The 15601-nt window shown below is 35.4% G+C and overlaps 1 protein-coding gene across 4 annotated transcripts in view; it reads right to left on the bottom strand.

Annotated features, from left to right (window-relative positions):
• Positions 1-15601, bottom strand: part of peli3 (pellino E3 ubiquitin protein ligase family member 3) — an 88958-nt gene that overhangs the window by 31887 nt on the left and 41470 nt on the right. For 2 of the 4 annotated variants that reach the window (XM_030162824.1, XM_030162825.1), the window contains exons 2-4: positions 14448-14648; positions 4084-4213; positions 982-1083 (exon numbers count right to left, since the gene is read on the bottom strand). In XM_030162824.1, coding sequence (XP_030018684.1) covers positions 982-1083; positions 4084-4213; positions 14448-14620 — 405 coding nt within the window. In that variant the 5' untranslated portion in view covers positions 14621-14648. The remainder of the gene's footprint in view (positions 1-981; positions 1084-4083; positions 4214-14447; positions 14649-15601) is intronic. The other 2 variants (XM_030162826.1, XM_030162827.1) reach the window with 1 other exon arrangement.

Below are 15601 nucleotides of genomic sequence, written 5' to 3'. Positions count from 1 at the left end.
ATATGAACCTGAAATGTCTTTAGAGAAGCAAATGTCATTTTACCAACATTCTGCTTGTTACTAAATGTTTTGTGTATTTGTAATTGTATTGTAAATTGTAATGCACATGTGTAAATGATAAACTGAGGCAGAATATTGTTAAAGTTGCACTTATTTTTCTTAAGACATTTCAGATTAATATAATAATAATGGATTAGATTTTATATAACGCTTCTCTAGACACCCAAAGCGCTTTACATTATTCATTCGCTCTCACATTCTCCCTCTGGTGGTGGTAAACTACATTTGTAGCCACAGTTGCCTACGGCCCCTCCGACCACCACCAAACATTCATACACCAGTGTGAGTGGCACTGGAGGCAAGGAGGGTGAAGTGTCTTGCCCAAGGACACAACAGACTGACTAGGATACAGCGGGATTCAAACCGCCAACCCTTTGATTATTGGACAACCCGCTCTACCACCTGAGCCACAACTGCCCCAGATAGTTCATGTTATTCAGATTTGTAAGGAAACTTAGTTGATGTAAATATTTTCATAATGTAATCTGACTTTTTTTTACTGTTATTATCTTCTCTGGCCCACTTGAGCTCGTATTAGGCTGGATGTGGCCCCTGAACTAAAATGAGTTTGACACCCCTGTCTTCAAATGACTTCTTCTGCTTATTTCTGAGGGATCTGCCGTCATTTCTGTTGTAAAGATATTAGGAGACGCTTATTTTCAGCCGACCTGACTTTAAAACAGCAGATAAACACATCACACTAATGTGAGTCTCATGATGCAGTTTATAGAAATGTCAGTTAGTTCTTTGGATTTGCCATATATTCATGTCCTCCACCTCCACCTCCACCTCTTACAGCCTGTATTTGTCTTGTAGTGTCCTGTTCTTATAGTCGGTCACACAGGTGAATAGTAGAGCTGACATAGCACATGTGTGTGTGCGTGTGTGTGTGTGTGTGTGTGTGTGTGTGTAGACACTGACCTGAAACATGTCTGTGTTGGTGTCATGGGTGTATTCCACAATGACAGAGTGGCTCCGTGACAGTGTGTAGGAGATGCTGTGCTGGCTTTTGTTGCTGAGTGCCTGCCAATGGAAAAGACATGATCCAGGTCACATGGCAAGGAGAGCTAAAGGTCTGGCCTCCAGGAAAACGGACCCAGAGGACGTTTCCTCTTCTCCACAAATGCAAAGCTAACAGGCTGTCACCATGGAGACAGATCATCTAAGCAGAGAGCAATGACATATGTGACACATTATAGTCGAAAAACATTTACTAACATAACAATAAATAACAAATATGTTAACAAAGTGCAGCTAAGAGTAATGAGAGTAAAAGTAAGCAGCGTAAGACTATCATCACAATTTTTGTATCAAATTTGTAAAACCTCAGGGATATCCTAATTATCACTGATCTACTAGTGTTTCTGTGCTTATGCACCTGAACACTTCCCTCATGGTGAACAACTAACCCTAACCCCCTAACCCTAACCCTCTAACCCTAACCCCAACCCCAAACCCTAACCCTCTAACCCTAACCCCGTAACCCCTAACCCTAACCAAACCCTAAACCTAACCCCTAACCCACTAACCCAGGCATGTCCAAAGTCCGGCCCGGGGGCCAATCACGGCCCGCGGTCGGATTTTATACGGCCCACAGCTTGGGTTTTAGAATGTATTATTTACGGCCCGCTTGGACTGTTGAACTGAGTACATGAATCATAAAAGGTTCAAAATGCAGTTTCTCCTTTCACCTCATGGTGGCAGCACCACTCTAACTCTATCTGGCTCTGTGACTGCGCCGTGAACCTTTTTCGCTAGTTTCTAATCACGGCGCCTGTAAATAAAAAAAAACCAAAGTTGACAGTGAGGGCCACCGCTTCCAGGAGAAATGGGAATTACAATTTTTTTCACTGAAAATCGAGGCAATTATGTTTGCCTAGTTTGTCAAGAGACTGTTGCCTTGTTTAAGGAATTCAATGTAAAGAGACACGAGCAGACAAAACATGCTAACGCATACGACAAGCTAGCAGGGAGTGAGCGCTCCGTAAAAGTGAAGCAAATTCAAGCTGCTTTAAACTCAACAGTGACTCTTCATGTGAACCTGGGAGTTCAATGAATTCACCACCAAGGCAGGCTACCAAGTTGCCAGGTTAGTTGCCTCTAACTGCTGGTGTTATGTACTTGTAGATGTGACACAAATATTACTTTCTGAATGATTTTGTGAAAGACAAGAGTAAGAGTCATATGTTTTCATCTTAAATGCTAACAGACTTTGCATTACTGAGTAATATATGAGTAATGATTACTTATATAAGTCATGTTTAAAATGAATGTGGGGTTAAGATTTTTATCAACTTCTTGGACGTCTAAGATACTCTACACAGTTTGTTCTATGTTATCAGACTCCAGATGTGAAAGGAAGGCAGAATTGTTTTTTTTTTTTTTTATTTGTTCACACCTAAGTGGCTTAGATTTGGTTACATTGCCATTTAAAAAAATGATATTGTGACAATGAAAATAAAATTGTTGTAGAATAGCGCATTTATATGTAATTTTTACTGTTTAAAAAATGTCTGAAGGGACCACTGGCCCCTGGCAATCTCCACATTATCAGATCTGGCCCTCTTGAAAAAAAGTTTGGACACCCCTGCACTAACCCAAACCCTAACCCCAACCCTAACTCTAATCCTAACCCTAAACCCTAACCCCCTAACCCTAACCCCTCTAACCCTAACCCCCCTACCCCTACCCCTAACCCAAACCCTACTTATCTAATTAATTCCCATCATAAACTTTGGGTCATACCAAATATTTGTAGTTATTTACAGTATGACTTTATCTCTAACTACTTCCAAGCTACAGCTTTTTGAAATCTTCATATCAAAATTGAATATATACAAAAAAAAAAAATAAAATTCTGGCACCTAAACGGTTAATATATGGGGGTGGATTTATAGTAACCCAATCCCCCCCCCCCCCCCCCCCCCCCCCCCACACACACACACACACAAAAAAAAAAAACCCAAAACTGATCAGTATAGAATACACCGATTCAAGAAGGTGGCAGGCTGGAGCAGATCCAAACCCTAACCCTATGACAACTACCCTCATCAATATTAACATTAGCATCCACATTAGTGGTACCTCCTCTGTCGTTGCTATGTCTGTTATTAGTAGCTGCTTTTCCATTGACTCTCAAATTGCGCAAATATAACTTGGTATAAAAATTTACCTAATGGAAAAACGACAATTTTGCCAAAAGTCTCATTTTTCAATTAAAAGTTTTTTGGGCGTAGCGCAAATGGCATATCACGCAAAGCTGCAATGGAAAGACCTTTTTTCGCAACTAGACTCAGGTGAATTAAAAAAACGTATTTTGACGTACGTTACAAAAAGCGAAGAAGAAGAAGAAACATGTTGCGGTATGTGTGGACACACCGGGAAAGCCAATCATTTTTTAAAATTTTGTACGAGATAGAGGGGTAATACATAATAATAATGAATATATCTGTAAATCAACACCATATTTACGTTCATTGCCATGTTTATGGAACGACTTCTTAAGTCATCTTGTGATAATAAATAAAAAATCATTGCATTTTTGATTTAATGGAAAAAACGACATTACGCACTTCTGTTTTTTCGACATTTACTAAATATTGGTAAAGTCTTGCGCACATGTCCAATGGAAAAGCGACTATTAACTTTCTTCTTCTTCATCTCATAAAGCGTTACTCTTCTTCGTGGTATTTGTCCAGTATGGCTAATTAAGAGTGGCGCCCTCTGGTAGAGTGATTGAGAAATGTTCATTTCAACACATTAAATGTCAGTAGCAGCACTTTGTTCCAGTCAGACTAATGACAACGACAATAAAGCACATTTTCAAAAGTAACTAAGAACTGTAATGGTATTATTAAGTACTCATATCGGTATTCGGTATCGTCAAGTACTCAAAATGTAAGTGTTTGTCGAAAAAAGTAGTATCGGTGCATCCCTAACCGATATCCAATTTAAAGTACATAAATCGAAAGTGAAAAAAGTCACATCTATCATAGTTTACGATTAAAAAGCCTGCAGACCAACCTTTGACACCAGAGGGGTTGACACATTGTGGATAACATCTGGTTTGACCCCGTTGGCTTTGGGTCTCTTATAAAGGGCCAGGCGACTTCTTCTGCGACCCTTGTCCCCATTGGCCAGTGACCCATTGTGCCTGAAAAAGCACAAAGCAGAACATTCACATGAACATTTAATCATAGTATTAAAGAATCACAGTCACTGGTCTACGCCACATTTTCAGTTGTTTTCTTTTATATCAGAGTCAGCGTTAATGAAGCACTGTTCCGCATACCTGCAGAACTGAAGTCAGGGCAAATTTTCATTATAAAATGTAGAAATAATTGACTGTTCGTATGCCTGCAGACTTTCACATTAGCTGTTTTTTCTATTTCATGCTGAAATCACCATGACCTGCATTCAAAGTACCAACGTGATGATCCCCACAGTTAGGACAGGATTAGGCAAAACAGGTTTAGAAGTACACTGGCCCTTAACTGCACTTAATGTGGTGCATTCAAAGTCCAAAGAGTATGTCGATTTTAAATCAAATGTACAAGTTTTGGCTATTTTACTTTATAGAATTGTCTTGAGTGGAAACATTTAAACTGGGACACTCCTGCATTTGGGTATAAAGAGGTTAAATACATAATGAGAAATACTACTACTACCAATACTACAACTACTACTGCTACTACTACTATTACTACTACCACTACTACTACCACTACTACCACTACCACTACTACTACTACTACTACCGCTACTACTACGACTACTACTACTATTACTACTACTACTACTACTACTACTACTACTACTACTATTACTACTACTACTACTACTACTACTACTACTATTACCACTACTACTACTGCTACTACTACTACTACTACTACTCTACTACTACTACTACTACTACTACTACTACTATTACCACTACTACTACTGCTACTACTACTACTACTACTCTACTACTACTACTACTACTACTACTACTACTACTATTACCACTACTACTACTACTACTACTACTACTACTACTACTACTACTGCTACTACTACTACTGCTACTACTACTGCTACTACTACTACTACTACTACTACCAATACTACAACTACTACTACTACTACTACTATTACCACTATTACTACTACTACTACTACAACTACCAATACTACAACTACTACTACTACTGCTACTACTGCCACTACTACTACTATAATTACTACTACTATTACCACTACTACTACTACTATTACTACTACTACTACTACTACTACTACTACTACTACTACTACTACTACTACCAATACTACAACTACTACTACTTCTACTTCTATTACCACTAGTACTACTACTATTACTACTACAGCTACTATTACTACTACTACCACCACCACTACTACTACTACTACTACTACTACTGCTACTACTACTACCACCACCACTACTACAACCACTATTACTACTACTACCACTACCTCTACTACTACTACTACTACTACTACTACTACTGCTGCTACCACCACCACTACTACAACCACTACTACTATTACTACTACCAGTACCACTGCTACTACTACTATTACTACCACTAGTACTACTACTACTACTACTACTACTATTACTATTACTACTACTACCAATACTACAACGACTACTACTACTACTACTACTACTACTACTGCTATTACCACTAGTACTACTACTATTACCACTACAACTACTATTATTACTATTACTACTACTACTACTACTACTACTACTACAACCACCACCACTATTACTACTACTGCTACTACTGCTACCACCACCACTACTACAACCACTACTACTACTATTACTACTACTAGTACCACTACTACTACTACTACTACTACTACTACTACAACCACTATTACTACTATTACTATTACCAGTACCACTACTTCTACTACTACTAAAAATCCTCATCCTCATCCTTTCTACCAATGCAAAACACCAATATTATTATCATATAACATAATAAATAACTTTCAGAAATACTCATGAGTGTGTACATGCTACCACACATACATTACAAACATGTCTACTGTATGGTTCATGTCCTAAAAACATGTAAACATGTATAAATTACATTAAAGTTTGGCTGTACCGTCCTGGTCTCTGCTCCATATAATGTGGTCTGTAGAATGTATCACATGTTGTGCAGTGGTGCCCTGCAGACCACAGTGCAGCCATGATTGGATGGATGGTATAAAATGTCGGTGGCAGGTAACCCCCCACCCCCCCTCCACCTCTCGCTGTAATCACATTGAGCCCGTCCTCCTCATCATCCATCAGTGCAGGGATCAATAGGTGGAGAAGTAGAAGCACGTGTCCATGTGAGAGCACACACACACACACACACACACACACACATATATACAGTGTGGTTGTGTTTCCATGCTCACAGAGGTCCAGGTTGACATTTGCCTATGTTTCCTCAGGGCTCAGCCAATAAATGACATCTTTGTGTGGAGTCAAATCAGCTCTTTTTCCTCTTTTCCTTCTTCCTCTAATCTGAATAAGCTAATCTCCAATAGAGCATTTAACAGATACGTTTCAATCGCCGGAGTAGTTCATGGCTTGAGGGTAAAAGTAGAAAATGTGACCCAGTTATTGGCTTATGTTTACATGTCCACTTTTTCCCCTTAGCCTAAAAAAGCCTGTATTCCTACTAAGATCTTAACATGAGACTTTAACCCTTTCATACATAGTGGTCACTACAGTGGACAGCTATTCTACAGCTGTTCTCTTATATATTCATGGATTTTGTTCTTTTTTTTTTTTTTTTTTTTTTTTACACATATCTTTATTAAAGTTTTAAGACACTACATATCTTTTCTGACATGAATTGGTAACATTATGTAGATCTCTCCTGAGCATAAACCCCCAGAATCACAAGCCCTCCCCATAGTTTTCACACAATTTATCAGTAAATACATGTTTCTGTGTCAAAAATTAAACATGTGGTGTCCAGCTGAGAAAAATGAAAAATAGGTTAATAAGATTTTTTTTCTTTTTTTTTTTTAATGTTTTTTTTATTTTTATTTTTTTTTAAATTTATTTTTCTTTAAGAAAATTTTCAATTGCATTGTTTTTTTCATGCCTAAAGAGGAATAAAAAACACTCAGGAAAAAATTTTGAGTAAGGTTCTCATAATTCATGCATGAAAGGGTTAAAGTGAAAATACTATTAATGTACGTATGTAGATTAATGAAAATGCAACATATAGTTAGTTAGTTTAGTAATATTTTGAGCACTTCAGAGGTACAGGGATGAGGGAGGTGTTGGGTATCACTGGGTGTTATAAAGATGTACAAGTAATAATAATAATAATAATAATAATGGATTAGATTTATATAGCACTTTTCTATGAACGCATACTCAAAGCGTGCACAGTGGATCCATTATTCATTCACTCTCACATTCTCCCTCTGGTGGTGGTAAACTACATCTGTATCCACAGCTGTCCTGGGGCAGACTGACGGAGGCTTGGCTGCCAATCTGCGCCTACAGCCCCTCTGACCACCACCAAACATTCATTCATACGCATTCATACATGAGTAGCAGCACTGGAGGCAAGGAGGATGAAGTGTCTTGCCCATAGACACAACAGCACATGGACAGAGCGGGAGTCAAACCACCTACCCTTCGGTTATTGGATGACCCGTTCTACCATCTGAGCCATGGCCACCCCCTTGGCTCAGATTGTGTGTTTCTGTGTGTCAAAAATTAAACGTGTGGTGTCCAGCTGAGTGGACATTTTTGCAACTTCATGAAAAATAGGTTAATAAGATTTTTTTTTTTTTTTCATTTTTTTTAACGTTTTTTTTTTTTTAATCATTTTTATTTATTTACTTTTTAAAATTAATTTTTCAGAAGAAAATTTTCAATTGCGTTGTTTTTTTCATGCCTAAAGAGGAATAAAAACACTCAAGAAAAATTTTTTGAGTGTGGTTCTCATAATTCATGTATGAAAGGGTTAAAGTGAAAATACTATTAATGTACGTAGATTAATGAAAATGCAACATATAGTTAGTTTAGTTATATTTTGAGCACTTCAGAGGTACAGGGATGAGGGAGGTGTTGGGTATCACTGGGTGTTATAAAGATGTACAAGTATGTGGTATGTGTATGTATATGTACTGTACATCAGGGCTGTCAAACTCATTTTAGTTCAGGGGCCACATGCAACTAAATTTGATCTGAAGTGAGCCGAACCAGTAAAATAATAACATAATAATATAGAAATAATGTCAACTCCAAACTTTTCTCTGTGTTTTAGAGCGAAAAAAGTAACATTATGCGACGAAAATGTTCACATCTGCCAACTATCCTTTAAAATAATGTGAATAACATGAACAAACTGAAATTTCTTAAGAAAACTAAGTGCAATTTTAACAATATTATGTCTCAGTTAATCATTTAAACATGTAAATTACAACATACAGATCACAGTGGATCAACAAACACACAAAACATTTAATAACAGGCAGAATATTGTTAGAATTACACCTCAGGCATTTCAAAATGTGCATATTTGTTGAGGTTATTCATGTGTTTGTGAAATGATAGTTTGTTTTAGTGTAAATACAGTAAAATGACATGAAAATATTTACATTTACAAAGAGAAAAATTTGGAGTTGTGAGTATTTATAGGTTATTCTGATTGTATTTTACTGATCCGACCCACTTGAGATTAAATTGGTCTGAATGTGGAACCTGAACTAAAATAATTAATATCTTCAGTGTAATTTTTCCATTTCACAAATTCATCCCAGGGGCCGGACTGAACGCTTTGGCGGGCCGGATTTGGCCCCCGGGTCGCATGTTTGACACCTGTGATACAGAGAATAATATAAGGACACATCATGGCTACAGCTGTAAGATGAATATTAATAATCAATATGATATTTATCCCAATATAAAACTATATTATGACATTTGTCATTATTGTTTTGTATCCCAGACTTGTCAGAAAAGAAACACCTGAATTCAACATGTCCCCATATTTTTGTCCATATGCTATGAGGCACTCTATATTTTAGAGCGAAAAAAGTAAATTTACATTATGAAAAGGTTTAGATCTACAAACTATCCTTTCAAAAGATGTGAATAACATGAACAAACTGAAAAAATAAGTGTAATTTTAAAAATATTCTGCCTCAGTTTATTATTTACACATGTACATTATAACTTACAGATCACAGTGGCTCTACAAATACATAAAACATTTAATAACAGACAGAATATTGTTAAAATTGTGCTTACTTCTCTTAAGACATTTCAAGTTGTTCATATTTGTTCAGGTTATTCACAATTTTTGCTAAATTGTACTTTGTTTTGGTGTAAATATATGAAAATATTTACATTTACAAAGAGAAAAATTTGGAGTTGTCATTATTTATATGTTATTATGATAATATTTTACAGATTTGACCCACTTGAGATTGAATTGTTCTGAATGTGGAACCTGAACTAAAATGATTGAAATATCTGAGTGTAATTTTTGCATTTCACAAATTCATCCCAGGGGCCGGACTGGGCTGGATTGGGCCGGATTTGGCCCCCGGGCCACATGTTTGACACCTGTGATCTACATGATCAGTAAATTATCACTGAAAAAATGCAAAAACCAGAAGATAATATTGTAATAAATGGTGATTAATCATTTAAATAAGGTCAAAAGGTTTTCAAATATGACCTTTTTTTCTTTTTCTTTTAGTGTGTATTATTATTTTATGCTTCCTTGAATTTTCATTTTGATATTATGTTGTGCAAATAAGTTAATTAGTAGCAATCAAGAAGCTTGGAACATTTCCATATTCGAAATTAATCAATTAAAAAAAAAAAGAGAGAGAACCACCACAAAAGTAGCACTGGGTCTTCATGGGTTAATGGGAATATGCTACATTTTTCTAGTTCATAATGTCCAAAGGGAATATACTGTTTGCACGACCTGTATCAAATTCAGACTATAGTCCCATTCTCAATAATAGTAGAGTATTACTAGTGTGCATATATACATAGTGAGTGTCATATTGATGCTGCTGCGTATACAAACCTCAACAAACATGAAATCTGCTGAAAAACTGATGGAAACGTTGTAAGAAATGATAAACCTGCAGCTGCTGCTTTGCTTCTTGAACTCACTGGCATTTCTGCTGTTAGGTTTTTGTTTTGTTTTGGTTTTTTTTGTTTTTTTTTATCAGTAATTGACATCTGAGGGTACATAGACCTCAAGGGATTTGTCAGAGTTATGTTGAAATTAAAAAGATGCCTAAGCCATGATTTTTAACAATGTGGACATTAACAACCATGTTAACCCTTTCATGCATAGTGGTCACTCCAGTGGACAGTTACTCTACAGCTTTACTCTTGTATATTCATGGGTTTTGTTGTTTTAGTTCCATATCAGCCAACACAGTGGAAACTTATGCATCATCTCATAAACTGCAATTCATACCATTATTGTAACATTGCTGTTCTTGGTTGGTTCTTGAGTGGAAATCAATTGTTAATATTTATTTTTTGCATATTATCTCCATGAAGTGAGTAATAACTAGTATTAGAATATGTTAAAATGTGAGAAAACATCAGATTAGCTGCATTAAACATGGTTTCATTTCACTGTTTTCCTATCACTTTATGATATTGGGTTTTAAATACATGTTTCTTTGCTTCAAGAATAAAATTCATGGTGTAGCTGAGTGGACATTTTTGTAACTCCATGAAAAACAGGTTGATTTTATCAAAAAAATTCAATCACATTTTTTTTTTTTCATGCCTAAAGAGGAATAAAAACACTCAGGAAAAAAAAAAAAAAATCTTGATTAAGGTTCTAATAATTTATGCATGAAAGGGTTAAATATCCAGTATGTCTTTCGGAATTTTGAGAGTAGCTTAAAATTCTATGGAGGTTCTGGGCCTGTATTGCCAGCTAATAGATAAATCATCCCAGATCCATTGATTTTGGTTGGATTTTTATAAATTTTTCTGTGGAATGAGTACATTGTTTGGTGAAAAGAATGGCATATTGGCTGATGTCATAACTTGGGGGAATAGTTGATTGCCAGTGAAGTAAAGTTGAAAATATTGGAAAAAAGTTAGAAAACGCCTAATTTTTTTTGCATTAAATTGAGCCAAAGTCATGCAGAAATGAGTTTTAAGAATTTTTTTTTCATTGAAGGTTGTCACCATATGTATTTTTTGCATCTGGAATGCGTTTATTGACAGCTTACCCAGCCCACTGAGGACTGAAGGAAAATTTTAAATTTTCAAAATTTTATATCAAAAAACGAGGGGTACATACACTAACAAGGCCACAATTTTATTTTATTTTATTTTTTTTTTGTGATATTTCCAGCAGAGCAGACCCTCCAATTATTGGTCTTTAGAATCAAAATTAACAAAGAAAACACAAATAAAAAGTATGGTAGACCATGTCAGGTTCAACCCATTTTATTGAGCTTTTGAAACTTTGGCTCCCTGACTATGTACTAATGTATAAACATGACTAGATCACTTTTGGATTTAGTTTAGTTTTGGATTTAAGTTTAGTTTGAAATTATCTTTAAAGCAGATTTACAAGTTAGGTTCCTTAGTTTTAGGTGAGTTTTTTTTGTTGGTTACAGCATTTCTATTTTTCATTTGTGATATTTGTCATGAGTGAAACTCAAAAAGGTAAAAAAAAAAAAAAAGTACAGTAGTGTGTGTAAAACCTTAAGAAAATACAATATTAACAAAGATTTATTCATTGAGTATGAACAACCACCCACAAATTTAAAAGATTATATGTGAAATAAATTGATAACGATGAAAACTAAAGAAATTTTTGTGGAAATCTGATTTTAGTTAGTTTTGTAAATAAACACTAGGACAATTTAAAGCAGTGTTTTTCAACCTTGGGGTCGGGACCCCACGTGGGGTCGCCTGGAATTTAAATGGGGTCGCCTGAAATTTGTAGTAATTGATAAAAAATTAAAACTTAGTAATACAAATTTATATTGTAAAGCCTAAATGTTGCTTAAAATGAACGTTTATTTGCAACATAGTATAGCAAACTATTACATGATTAAAAACATTAATTTTAGCAAATAAAATGTCTCCGTTTTGAATGTCTGCTGTCGCCTGAATTTTATAATTTATAAAAAATAGTTAAAAAATTAAAACTTACTAATAAAAATGTACATTATATAGTCTAAATATCATCTAAAATTAACGTGTATTTGCAACATATTATAGCAAACTATTACACGATCAAAAACAAATTAATTTTAGCCCCCCAAAAAAAGTCTCCATTTTGAATGTCTGCTGTTGCCTGAAATTTCTAATAATTCATAAAAAAAATTTAAAAATTAAAACTTACTAATAAAAATGTACATTATATAGTTTAAACGTCATCTAAAATGAATGTTTATTTGCAACATAGTATAGCAAACTATTACACAATCAAAAACAAATTAACTGTAGCAAATAAAATGTCTCCGTTTTGAATGTCTGCGGTCGCCAGAAATTTCTAATAATTTAAAAAAAAAAATTAAAACTTACTAATAAAAATGCACATTATATAGTCTAAATGTCATCTAAATTGAACGTTTATTTGCAATATAGGATAGCAAACTATTATACGATCAAAAACAAATTAATTTTAGCAAATAAAATGTCTCTGTTTTGAATGTCTGGGGTCGCCAGAAATTTGTGATGTTAAAATGGGGTCAGGAGCCAAAAAAGGTTGGGAATCACTGATTTAAAGTATTAATAATAAGAAAGCCTTTCCCTGAAAACATTTTTTTCCACACAAATATGAACCACAAACATACTTAGTTGTCTTTTCACGAGTTTGGGTATGCAGTAATAACCCCAGCTGCTTTCTGTGCCAGAGTTTGATGTGCAGATAATGTGCACTGATTCAATAACCTGCAGGTGACTGCTGTTTACAACAATGACACTCCTAATCCATGCAAATGCCCTTTGAGTCCTGCTGATGAGCAAAACAAAACCTGGGGTTTGGTCTGACTCCGCTCTGAAAGACGGTCTGAGAGGTGTTGACGCATAATAATAATGAAAACAGCTGAAGATGAACCTCAGAGTAGAAAGCCTCAAAGAGAAATCTGGGATTTTACAGAAAATATGGATAATTCGAGGTCAGAATGGGAAAGGTGAATTTCCTGCTGGGATGAATAAAGTATCTAATCTAATGCAATCTAATCTAATTAGTTTAATCTAATGTAGTCTAATCTAATCTAACTAGTCTAATCTAATCCAATCTAATCTAATATTATCTAGTCTAATCAAATCTAGTCTAATTTAATCTAACTAGTCTAATCTAATCCTATCTAATTAGTCTAACCTAATTTTATCTAATGTAATGTAATCTAATCTACTCTAACTAGTCGAGTCGAATCGAATCGAATCGAATCTAATATTATCTAGTCTAATCAAATCTAGTCTAATTTAATCTAACTAGTCTAATCTAATCTAACAGGTCTAATCTAATCCAATCTAACTAGTCTAATCTAATTTGATCCAATCTAATATTGTCTAATGTAATCTAATCTAGTCTAATCTAATCTAACTAGTCCAATCTAATGTAATCTAATCTAATGTAGTTGAATCTAATCTAATGTAATCTAATCTAATTTAGTCTAATCTAATGTAGTCTAATATAATGTAATCCAATCTAATGTGGTCTAATCTAATCTAATCTAATCTAATCTAATCTAATGTAGTCTAATCTAATCTAATGTAATCTAATGTAGTCTAGTCTAATCTAATCTAGTCTAATCTAATCTAATCTAATCTAATCTAATGCAATCTAATCTAGTGGAATCTAATCTAATTGAGTCTAATCTAATCTAATGTAATCTAATGTAGTCTAATCTAGTCTAATGTAATCTAATCTAATGTAGTCTAGTCTAATGTAATCTAATCTAATGTAGTCTAATCTAATCTAATCTAATCTAATCTAAGATTTGAAGTAGTTGTACATAATGCTAAAGGGGAAGGTGAGTGAACCAAGACATAAGGTGAAGTAATAAAAGGAAGGAGGAGAAAAACATGACTTTGCTGGAATAGAAATAAAAATGAGGCTTCAAAAAGAAGATAAGTGTAAACTATAAGTGTATTTACAAATGTAACTAAAACTAAAATTATGGAGAACATGTTTTTAGTTTTCCTCTGTGTTTCTATATTTCTTACTAGTCTAGAAACAAACTAAAACACCCATGTGACACACATCTTTGATAGCTGTTGTTTGCTGATGCGTGTTCATCCATCATTAGTGAATAGACCATTAGTGGTCTGATGTTTGGGTCAGTATTTGATGGCAAACACAAAGCCAACACCACAGAGGACGGCTCACCCTAAGACGATGAGCTCGCCGTACTTGACGGGCTCCTTGTCCTCAGAGAAGACTCCGTCGTGGGGTTGCGAGCTGGACCCCAGAGAAGGCGAGGGCTGGGTCTTGTTGCAGGACGGACGCAGCTCCAGAGATGGGGGGGGACACAGCGCCTCTGAGCTGCCCTCTAAAACCATGCCCACCGGCCACAACTGGGGCTCGCTGCTGGGGAGGGACGACAGAGGAGAAGCAGACCGTGAGCACCAGCAGTTTAGTCAGTATTAACACAAATATTTAAATGTTCATTCCTTCATCCTTGGGGTGGGGGGTGGGGGGGGTACACCCTGGATGTGTCGCCAGTGCATTGAATTAAGAGGCAACCAACACTAGTCACTTTTCAATTGGACATCTGCGCAAAACTTTACCAATACTTACTAAACAGAAGTCGGTTTTTCCATTAAATCACAAATGCGATGATTTGTTTATTTATTATCGCGAGATGATCATTATTGATTATATTATTATCCTCTGTATTTTGCGTTTTTTCAGTGTAAATTATGTATTTAATTCAGTGATCATGTAGATTTTCATAAAAGCTCAGCTCAAAGTTCAGGGTTATTATATCAGAAACGGAGAAAACTGTAGAAAAAGTAAGTTTTCCAGCAAATATATCAATAACTGAACATAAAAAAAGTGTGTCCATCCACTGTCATTGATCCAACTCCATGGGTTTTACTGGTGAATCAGTGTTGTAGAAGATGACATCTGTGCAAATCTTGACCAATATTTACTAAATGTCGAGAAAACAGAAGTGCGTAATGTCGGTTTTTCCATTAAATCACAAATGCAATGATTTGTTTATTTATTATCGCGAGATGACACGAGAAGTCATTCCATAAACATGGCAACAAATGTAAATATGGTGTTGATTTACAGATATATTCATTATTATTATATATTACCCCTCTATCACGTACGAAATTAAAAAATGATCGGGTTTCCTGGTGTGTCCACACATACCGCGACATGTTTCATCTTCTTCTTCGCTTGTCCGTTTTTTTTATTCACCTGACTCTAGTTGCGAAAAAAGGTCTTTCCATTGCAGTTTTGCGTGACACACCATTTGCGCTACGCCTGAAAAACCACCTCTTGCCAGTGGAACAACTTTTGATCGAAAA

The sequence above is a fragment of the Sphaeramia orbicularis genome, chromosome 18 (genome assembly GCF_902148855.1).
Source record: "Sphaeramia orbicularis chromosome 18, fSphaOr1.1, whole genome shotgun sequence".
Lineage (NCBI taxonomy): Eukaryota > Metazoa > Chordata > Actinopteri > Kurtiformes > Apogonidae > Sphaeramia > Sphaeramia orbicularis.
This window is presented reverse-complemented; position numbering and strand designations above follow the sequence as displayed.